Source organism: Lathyrus oleraceus, chromosome 5, assembly GCF_024323335.1.
Source record: "Lathyrus oleraceus cultivar Zhongwan6 chromosome 5, CAAS_Psat_ZW6_1.0, whole genome shotgun sequence".
Lineage (NCBI taxonomy): Eukaryota > Viridiplantae > Streptophyta > Magnoliopsida > Fabales > Fabaceae > Lathyrus > Lathyrus oleraceus.
The window spans coordinates 227,716,741-227,726,934 of NC_066583.1; the positions used below are offsets into that span (position 1 = coordinate 227,716,741).

The 10,194-nt window shown below is 31.0% G+C and overlaps 1 protein-coding gene across 1 annotated transcript; it reads right to left on the minus strand.

The window, feature by feature from the left end:
- Positions 1-2,988: 2,988 nt before the first annotated feature.
- LOC127087965 (heat stress transcription factor A-5) lies at positions 2,989-4,352 on the minus strand. The gene is made up of 2 exons (XM_051028882.1): positions 3,991-4,352; positions 2,989-3,778 (listed from the first exon to the last, which is right to left on the minus strand). The coding sequence occupies exons 1-2, from the start codon at positions 4,219-4,221 to the stop codon at positions 3,125-3,127; spliced, it is 885 nt and encodes a 294-aa protein (XP_050884839.1). The 5' UTR covers positions 4,222-4,352; the 3' UTR covers positions 2,989-3,124.
- Positions 4,353-10,194: the final 5,842 nt, after the last annotated feature.

The window sequence follows — 10,194 nt, forward strand, 5'->3', positions numbered from 1 at the left end:
ACAATAGCATTGTGGATGCAAAATTTGGGGGTGATCGTCCTAATGTCTCGAGCATCAATTGAGGAAAAGCAATGAGATAAGTTTGGGGTTGTGATCGGTCTCCAATTCTACTTGTTTTCTAACACTCATTCGACAAAATTTCACGAAGTCGGTAACATATTATTCTACTTGTTTTGTTATTCTGTTTAGTAAATTAGATGTTTGCATTTTTATTTTAGTTTGTTGATTATCTTTGGTTTGCGTCATTATACTCCATTTTATGTCTCCTTGTGGTAGTTTTACTGGTTTCAGGTGTAAGCAAGAATACCGAAGGACTCGCCAAGAGAATCGGATGTTCTAGGCTCGTCGAAAGAAGAAATTTGACGATACAGTAGCCCTGACACAGCAACCCATGTTTCCCAACATGGCCCGTGTTAAGAGAAGAGGAGCCAGGGCCAAAATCAGGGAGCTGACACGGGTGCCCGTGTCAGCTGACACGGCCCATGTCAGCCACCCTAGAAGGGGCGTGTTGGACCCTTGCAACCAAACAACCAACACAGCTGGTCGTGTTACCTGACACGACCAGTGTTGGCTTGGACAACTCATTTTCCAATTTTTGCTGTATTTTGGCATGGCTGATCCCTGAGGGGATTTTGGACTTTTGCTACATCAAATATTTGATGAGGAACTATTTAGGGGATTTTTGAATACGGAGAAAAAGACTTTTTACACAGGAGAGATTTAATACGATAAAGATTGAAGTGATCAAGAGCGGTGAAGAACGGAGGTCCTTCGAGAGCGGATGCGATTGAAGATCAACGGGATTCCCTTACTTTTGTAATGTCTAAATTTTATATTGTATCTTATTTGAATAATATGAGTGACTAAACCCCCCAATGCCAGGGGGTGCCCCTGAATTGATCGTGTAATGACTATGAATTGATAATTTCCTTAATATATGATGTTTGTTGTCAATTTCACTGTGCAATGTTTGTAATGCTTTCTTTATCAAAAAAATAAGTATGGTTATATGATTAATAATTTATGGGATTGCAATTGTTAAGGTTTTTTTATAGTGAAACTATAGTAGATATCACCTAGGGCTAGGGATACCATATGGTTACCGGTTTTATCTTATTAACTTGTATTGCTTGGCTTCATTATAATCGCATAAGGACTTAGATATTAGAATGAATGATCAAAGGTTTCCCTCTGAGGTCTTAGGAGGAAACAATTTTAAGATCCGGTAATTGAATATTTTGAACTGTTTAAGGAGATATACATTCAAAGTCATTACAGGAGATATTCATACACCATCCTTGGCATATTATTATAAATTGTGATAATGATTTATTCTTCTTTGTTTTATCATTCCCTTATACAGTGACTTTTAACAAAACCTCAACTATTTGTTTTGTTCAATTGAGTCACAATTTAAACTTGTATTACTGCATCGTCCTCGAGATCGATCTTTGGGAAACATCCCTCTTATTACTACATTGGCAAAATAGTACACTTGCTATTTTCCCGATCAATGCACATATTAAAATCATGATACGGGGATGCAAATAAAAGTCACCTGACGCAAGGGCATGCTAGGCAAAATGGAAGTTGATAAGTGCAAGCAAAACCTAGATAATATGCTCAAAGTTAGTTTGTGCATATTGACAACAATGGAATCATGTTGATGTTAATGCTATTAGGATCTTTTTTGTTGGGAATCATGTTCCATCTTCCACTGCCCAATATGTTTGCAATTGTAACACTCACCTGCTTTCTGATTATCAAATTTAGACCACTTCGTTACATAACCTACTTTACCCTTGTTCCATCCACGATCTTGCCTTTCATTCACAAACAGAATGTCACCTTGAATTCATTCTTCTACATTTTTTCTTTTTGAGAATAAGACAAAAGTGTAATTATAATCATATCAAGAATGATAATGTATTTTTTGTAAGTAAGAGATAATCATCAAGTTGTCATAAGAACATGGTAACGAGAACACTGGGATAATTTCCTTATCTTCATCATTAGTCTTCACCTTAAGCTTCTAGATCAGTGATTATGTTTTTGAAGACATTGACATGTTATTGTAAATCAGATCCTTTATCCATCTTTAAATTGTATAGTCGTTGTTTCACAAACCTATTTCTATGTTGTTAGCTCAAAGATTTATACATCAGCTCATCTAAACACACATATGTGAATCAATACATAAGCCTTCTCCTTCATTTGTGCCTAATCGGTATCCTCCATATCAGGTAGTTTTCTCTCACACAAAATTTCTTGAGCCAACAAGTCCTTAACCCTCCTTTTCCATAACCCAAAACTAATTATCCCGTTAAACCTTCCTCAAATTCACATGGGGGTTAATTGTCATCTGAAGCAAATTGTTAGAATATCAACCAATATAAAAGATAAAAAACAAAAATGTAAAGACAATGAACAAAAGTAATATATAATACTATAATTAAATTTACAATTATACTCCTGAGTTGTACCACATGGAACTATTATCGCACGCACCCCTTAGTCACCTCCCCATAATAAGCAATTTAACGTAAGACAAGTTTGGCCTTAACGCTAGGAAAAAGAATCTCTGCCCCTGCCTCTATTCCGTGTGTGTATATATATATATATATATATATATATATATATATATATATATATTGGGGATCAACTTACTCTAAGAATAAAGTTTTTTAAACTTACTCCAAATCATAACATTTATATATCACTCTGCCAATGTTAATGACAAGTTTATTGGAGTTACATCTAAATCACAAAGGTATAAATCGAGAAAACACTAGAAATTTTCTCTAAAAATAACGCATCACTATCCGTTAGAAGAGAACATTTGATTTTATCCTTCTATATTTTTATTTTAAAATATAATAATTATTTTATCACTTAAAAATATCACAAAAGTAATTAATCAACGCTATTAAAAAATACTACATTTTTTGAATAAAAAATACACCAAACACTTTTTTTATTGATCCTTGGAGTATTTTTTATAGATTGAAATTTTCTTTACATCATATTTTTCACAAATAGTCATTTGTAACTGCATTCAAATTTCTATTGAAAATATTCTTCCACCATCACCTTTTTTATTCTAAACTCTTTGACAAATGCAAATTCAAAAGTTGTTGTTGTTTGCGTTTCTTTCCATAACCTTACGATGTGCATTTTCTCCCTCTTCCATAGATTCAAAGTTGTTACCATTCTCATCAAAAATATCTTCAAAATTCAAAAATTCATAATTGGTATCAATGTCAGTAAAATCATTTCCAACTTCCATCAACCCCAAGTTGCTATCATTATCAGTCATACTATTTCCAACTTTCAGAGCTCCATTGTAGCTATCAATCTCAACAAAAGCATTTTCAGCAACATCAGGAAAAGGTCTTTTATTGGAAAACCTTAAGGAAAAAATGAACTCAATTTTGTTATTCATTTTTTCAACCAATGTAGGATTTTGAAGAATCATTTCAAATGAGTTCTTCAGATTATTATGCCTTTTCTCCAATGCTTCTAAACTTTGCATTAGATTTTCGACATGAAGCTTTTTAGTTGGCATCTTCTGCTTGAAGTTAGAAATATCTAATTCAATTGAGGCCTTTTCATTAGAAAGTTTCTCAATTTCTTTTTCAAATGCAGACCTTTCTACTTCTCCACGAGAGTGACGGTGAACAGTTTTCTTGCGGCGAATATTACTAAGAAGATAATATTGATCTTTTCGAAAATATTCATTAGCAAACTCCCATTTGTCAGGATTTATTTTGTGAAATCCCTGATATTGAACCATAAATAAATTAGCAAAAACCATCTCAATCGATATAGCCTAAATAAAAATCCTAGAGACAGAAGAGATTCTCATTCAAAGTATGAACCACAATTTAAAAATGACAAATGAAATTGTTAAAAAAATATATCTGAAAAATAAAACAAGATAATTGAGGTTTATGAATAATAATTCAAAGAGTAAAAGAATATATTACGTACATATGTATTGAGCTGACGAACGAAACTGGAGAAATTTTCGTGTTTGAAATAATTTTTAAGAAAATTCTTGGCGAAGTCAATAGTGTCCTTAATAATGAAACTGTTGTTGTTTGGACTCCATGATATTATATCATCAGTAGATGGATCATCAACCAACTGATAAGTTTTTACCAGGAACTTTGTCAGACCACCACTACTACCAGCACCTGATTCCATCGTCGAATCCCCCATGATTTTATTTTTTGGTTTCGATTTTTATTTTTGGTTTCAAAATGAACCAAACAGCACCCACTTATATACTAATAATCAAGTCTCAACACATTTGACTACTACATCATTTTCACAAAAATATATGCATAACGCTTATGTCTTGAATTCATAAACTTCTTTGGCATGCATGTTCCTCGTTTTAGCTTTTAGTCTTCTTTTTTTTAATAAAAATAAATTGGTTAAAGTTTTTAGTCTTCTTTTTTTAATAAAAATAAATTGGTTAACATTTTTAGTCTTCTTTTTTTTAATAAAAATAAATTGGTGAATGCTTTTTTGTCTTCTTTTCTTAAATAAAAATAAATTCGTTTACAGTTATATTTTCTTTTATTTGACCGAAATTAAATTAAATTTTAAATTATTATCCTTTAAAAATATTTTGTAAAACACTATTATACTAAGTTGATAGTGTAAGTGATATATAAAAAAAAAACATACACATATAACTCTATTAATACATACAACTTGAGTCAAGGTACCCAACCACCTCCATAATAAATAATTTTGGATTAATATTAAAGAATAATTAAACAATAAATATTATTTATGAATATGCGATTAAGAGATCTTAAAAATATTATAATATTAAATTTCATAATTTTCAAAATTTTAATATTATAACATTTTTTGGTAGAATTAATTTATTTTTAATTTAATTTTAACATTGAGATTCATTTTTTATTTGTGATATTAAAAGTATTTTGTGTGATAAGTTGGACATTTTCAAATATCATTTTTGCTAGTTTTTTTATAAACTCCTCTTTTTTTTCTTTTTTGTTCGATAATTTTTTTTATTAAAAAAATGTTTTAGTTAATATTTTTTTCCAAAAATTTATTCAAATTTGTATTTTGTTTTTATAATGCACAAGTACGACTAACATACTAACAACTTTTTGAATTAAAAAAATGACTTTTTAAGGTAGAAAAGTAATATTAATTAAAAATAACTCCAAAATAGTTAAAAATAATAAAAATATTTATTCATAAATTCACTTTTATATTAATACTTTTTATTACTATAATTTTTCAAACATATCATTAATATCACATCAATACATAGATTTTTATTTTGATATTAATCAACTCATTTAAATAAACACTTAAAAGAAAAGGAAAAATGTCTAGTTTGAATTTGGATTTTTCAAAAAAGGACATCACAACAAAACCAGTTCGATGTTACAATTAAGACGATAAAAGTTACATTTAATTTGAATCTATCCACCAAATATTTTCTTAGTTTTTTAATTAACATAAATTCTTTTAATAAATTTAATCATTTAATTTTAATTTTAAATATTGACTCATATATTTCAACAATTTTATTAATATGACTCATATTTTTCATTCATTGTTTCTAAGATATCTAAATTGGTAATAAATATATATATATATATATATATATATATATATATATATATATATATATATATATATATATATATATATATATATAATATATATATATATATAATATATATATATATATAATATATATATATATATATATATATATATATATATATATATATATATATATATATATATATCGGACAATACATTAGTAATTTAATTTGAAAATTATGTTTTATAGTTGTAATACTTAAACAATTTAATGTTAATTTTGAATATTGACTCATGCATTAACAATTTTATTAATATGACTCATATTTTTCATTCATTATTTCTAAGATATCTAAATTGATAGTTAATATTACATATAACATGAACTTTCACTTTATATATATATATATATATATATATATATATATATATATATATATATATATATATATATATATATATATATATATATATATATATATATATATATATATATATATATATATATATATATATATATATATATATATATATATATATATATATATATATATATATATATATAATCATAGAAAAATCGGAAAATACATTATTAATTTAATTTGAAAATTATGTTTTTGTTGTAATACTTTCATATTCATTTTCCCTTGAAGAAGTTGTAATATACTTTTTCATAAATTTCATAAATAAATGAAAAGAAGAAAATAAAAGAGAATTTGATGGATTTGACTAATACCCTATCTAAATCCAAGAAGATTAAAACAATGAGGTAGACTAAGAGAATCTATAAAGTTAGGATGATCTGACTTGTTTCTAATTTGTATAGGATGATTAGTCCATCATTGAAAATCATTGAATGCCAAGACTATCGGGGTAGGCTTGTTAGCACGTTGATTTTCTTCCTTATAGATATGAGTAAAAATGTAATGAATGTTCTTTGCTAGAAACATACAATTATGCCACCTATTGTGGATTTTCCAAGGAACTAATTTGGGAGACTTGCAAGTTAAGGTAGCAAATAAGGAGTCTGTTTCAATCCATAAAAACTTCAAATGCCTATGATGAGCACATTCAATAGTAAGGATGGCGGTAATGAGCTCTGTAAAGTAAGCATTTTGAATATTAATATAAGAAGTAAAACAACCTATGTAATCACCATCGTTGTTTCTAAAAATACCAACAAATGCAGCCAGACCAGGGCATCCAAGTGCAACCCTATCAACATTTCACTTGATACAGTTTAAGGAAGGATGCTTTCAAATGACCTCTAAGATATTTTAAAACATGGGAGGATGAACTTCAACTTTGAAGCTTTTCAGAATCCTGAAATTAGTCATTTATGGGCCAGAAAAAAGTATTGAAATGTTACCCGAGAAGGATGTTGAAGCAACCACTTTATCTAAGGCTTGTTTGATGTTGAAAGTTGAGTCTTCAAATTTGATTGCATTTAGATACTGAAAAATAGTGTTAAGAGTGAATATGATCACACCTGTTATGACAAGTGAGCATCGTGGATTCCATCCATAATTTAAGTTATTGAGTAGGGAAACCATCGAATTTATATCAAGAGAGTGGTTTATGGTAGATTACAACCAAGACCGCATACTTAGAGCAACATGGAATTATAGGAAAATTTGAGTGGAAGGCTTTTCATCCTTGTTGCAAAGGTTGTACATTAATGGCGTGAAGTAACCTCTAATCTTAAGGTTTTCATCAAAAGGAATTTTCTTGTGGATTAACTTCCAAACCATTATTGAACAAGAAGAAGGAATACTCTATTCCATATAATTTTAGTCCAACATTTTTTAGTTATGGTTGGAGAACATAAATTGTATGCATATTTTAGAGAAATCGTGCATGAGGTGTTATGTTTCTATATATGCCTATCTTCCAAATTGCCCAAGGGAATTGTGATGTTTTAAATCTTGTTGACCAAGAGAGGAAAAATGGATTGAATTTCTATAGGTACATGCCAAATGTGCTTGCTAATGAAATCTTGGACTTTTGATTGTAGCTTATGATGAGCATCCTGAGAAATTTTGAAGAGCATACTAATATTAACATCATCCTAATCATGGATCCAGAAGTTTATTATGCTACCTATGTTTAACATCCACATGTAAATTCTTAGGATAGTATCAAAAAAGGGTTTAATGTTAGTTCAGATTGAAGAGAAAATGTGTTATTTGATGCAAGAATTTCTTCTAAGGACTCTACTTCTTAAGAACTCATCCCAACATGGAGATGAACTTATCATTTCCCAATAATGTATTAATTTGTTTGCTTTATTAATTTTAGCAATTGATCTTGTAGTGTGATTTTTGTGGGGCGCCCTCGCCCGGGAATCGTATTACCCAAGCGATGATTCAGAGACCCGCCTAAAGATATTCTTGACACTTGAGTCAAGAAAGAGAGAGTTTCCACTAACTCATTGAAGATAGATGGTCAATAACCTCCCCTGATGAGAGAGGAGCAGTTGACGCCACTAAGGATTAATAAAACCCTAGGTCCAAATAGCCTTTATAAATACTCTTTCCCCCAAGGGGAGAGGGAGATCATTTTTTACACCCCAAAAGAGCATAACGCTTACTAGGCGTCGTACCTCAAAAAATGAGATCATGGCTTAGCGAAGCGCAATCGCACACTCGTGGGATGGACTAAACAGAGTTGCCACCGAACTTTATTTATTCCTAAAAAGGAAAGGGGAAATATCTATAAAACCCAAAAAAAATAAAATGATATTGGTCGTCGCAACCAAAACAAGGTTCAGGAGTCAATTACTTAAGGAAAAGGTATTAACACCCCTCACGTTCGTTGTACTCAACGGGAACCATTAGGTTATTTGTGTACGTTAGTGTTAGCTTATAAATGTTAGAATTATCGAGTTATTAAAAGGGGAAAGAAGAATAGGATCAAAAGAAAAGAGAAAGTGTTTTTGTATTTTTTATTAATATGTGAAGAAAGGAACTAAACCTAAGTTTTTATTAATGGGCCTGACAAGATTTACAAATCCTGCTCCTACATATCTCTGAGTGCAACGAAGAACTCAAGGCTTACTTAGTTCTGGATAGAAAATATTTGTTGGTTGGTCGATTTTAGAGAAAGCTACTTCGTGTCAATCGAAGAAAACATTGTTGGCTACCCAAAACAAGTGGAGAAGGGAAAGTTTGCATCACAACCAAATGGATTTACAAATCAACATTCATGGGCAAAGTCGCAAGCTTACTCACACGTACAAGTGGATGAAAAATTGTTTTTGCGTCATCTCAAGATGAATTACCTTTCGTTTGAGAAAAGGGTTTAAAGGTCAATGACACGATGGCGAGAAAACAGTTTGATTAGTTTGAATTCTTTTTGGATGATGAGAGAGTTCGGAGTGATGAGAACTACATCTCGGTTCCTAACTCTCGGGAATTCATGGACTACACCCCGCTCCTTTTTCATCTTAATTACAAAAGGGTTTTGATATTTTTAGATGTTTTTGAGGTTTTCTTGAGAAAGTGCACTCGAAGCTAGTTGAGGTTTATTAAGCATTGTGGGATTGATTTGAGGATGAGGAAAGTTTGGATTGATGAGAACTACATCTCAGATCTAACTCTCAGGGCTTGTTGACTACACCCCGTTCTTCTCATCTTCCTTATTGAAAAAATGTTGAATAGTTGTTAAGTGTTTTGATTTTTATTGGGAAAATGGCTTGATGCTGGATCAACCATTTGAAGAACGATTGCATAAAGTTGAATGAAAAAGTTTGAAAGAAATAGGGGATTGATATGGATTGGAATTGAGGGTGAAAACTGATTGAATTGGTTATTGGGAAAATACACGATGTTGGATCAAGTTTTTATTTTTGATCGTTTTTAAGAAAGGGTTGATTTTATTATTTTGTTAGAACTAGCTAAATAAACAAGCAAACAAAGAAATAAAGCGGTAAAATTTTATTATTTACTACCTGTTTTGTTGTTCTGTTTAGTAAATTAGATGTTTGCCTTTTTTATTTCAGTTTGTTGATTATCTTTGGTTTGCGTCATTATACTCCATTTTATGTCTCCTTGTGGTAGTTTTACTGGTTTCAGGTGTAAGCAAGAATACCGAAGGACTTGCCAAGAGAATCGGATGTTCCAGGCTCGTTGGAAGAAGAAATTTGACGATATAGTAGCCCTGACACGGCAACCCGTGTTTCCCAACACGGCCCGTGTCAGGAAAAGAGGAGTCGGGGCCAAAAACAGGGAGCTGAAACGGGTGCCCGTGTCAGTTGACACGACCCGTGTCAGCCACCTTGGAAGGGGCCTATTGAACCCTTGCAACCAGACAACCAACACGGTCGGTCGTGTTTCCTGACACGACCAGTGTTGGCTTGGACACCTCATTTTCCAGTTTTTGCTGTATTTTGGCATGGTTGATCCTGGAGGGTATTTTGGACTTTTGCTACATCAAATATTTGACGAGGAACTATTTAGAAGATTTTTGAGTACGGGGAAAAGGACTTTTTACATAGAAGATATTTGATACGATAAAGATTGAAGCGATCAAGAGCGGCGAAGAACGGAGGTCCTTCGAGAGAGGATGCGATTGAAGATCAACGGGATTCCCTTACTT

What these genes read in the sequence shown, in the direction of transcription:
- LOC127087965 (XM_051028882.1), bottom strand. Translation starts at nt 4,221, where the DNA reads ATGGGGGATTCGACGATGGAATCAGGTGCTGGTAGTAGTGGTGGTCTG. An exon ending in TTCGTCAGCTCAATACATAT is followed by an intron (nt 3,779 to 3,990) that starts GTACGTAATATA and finishes GTTCAATATCAG; the next exon opens with GGATTTCACAAAATAAATCC.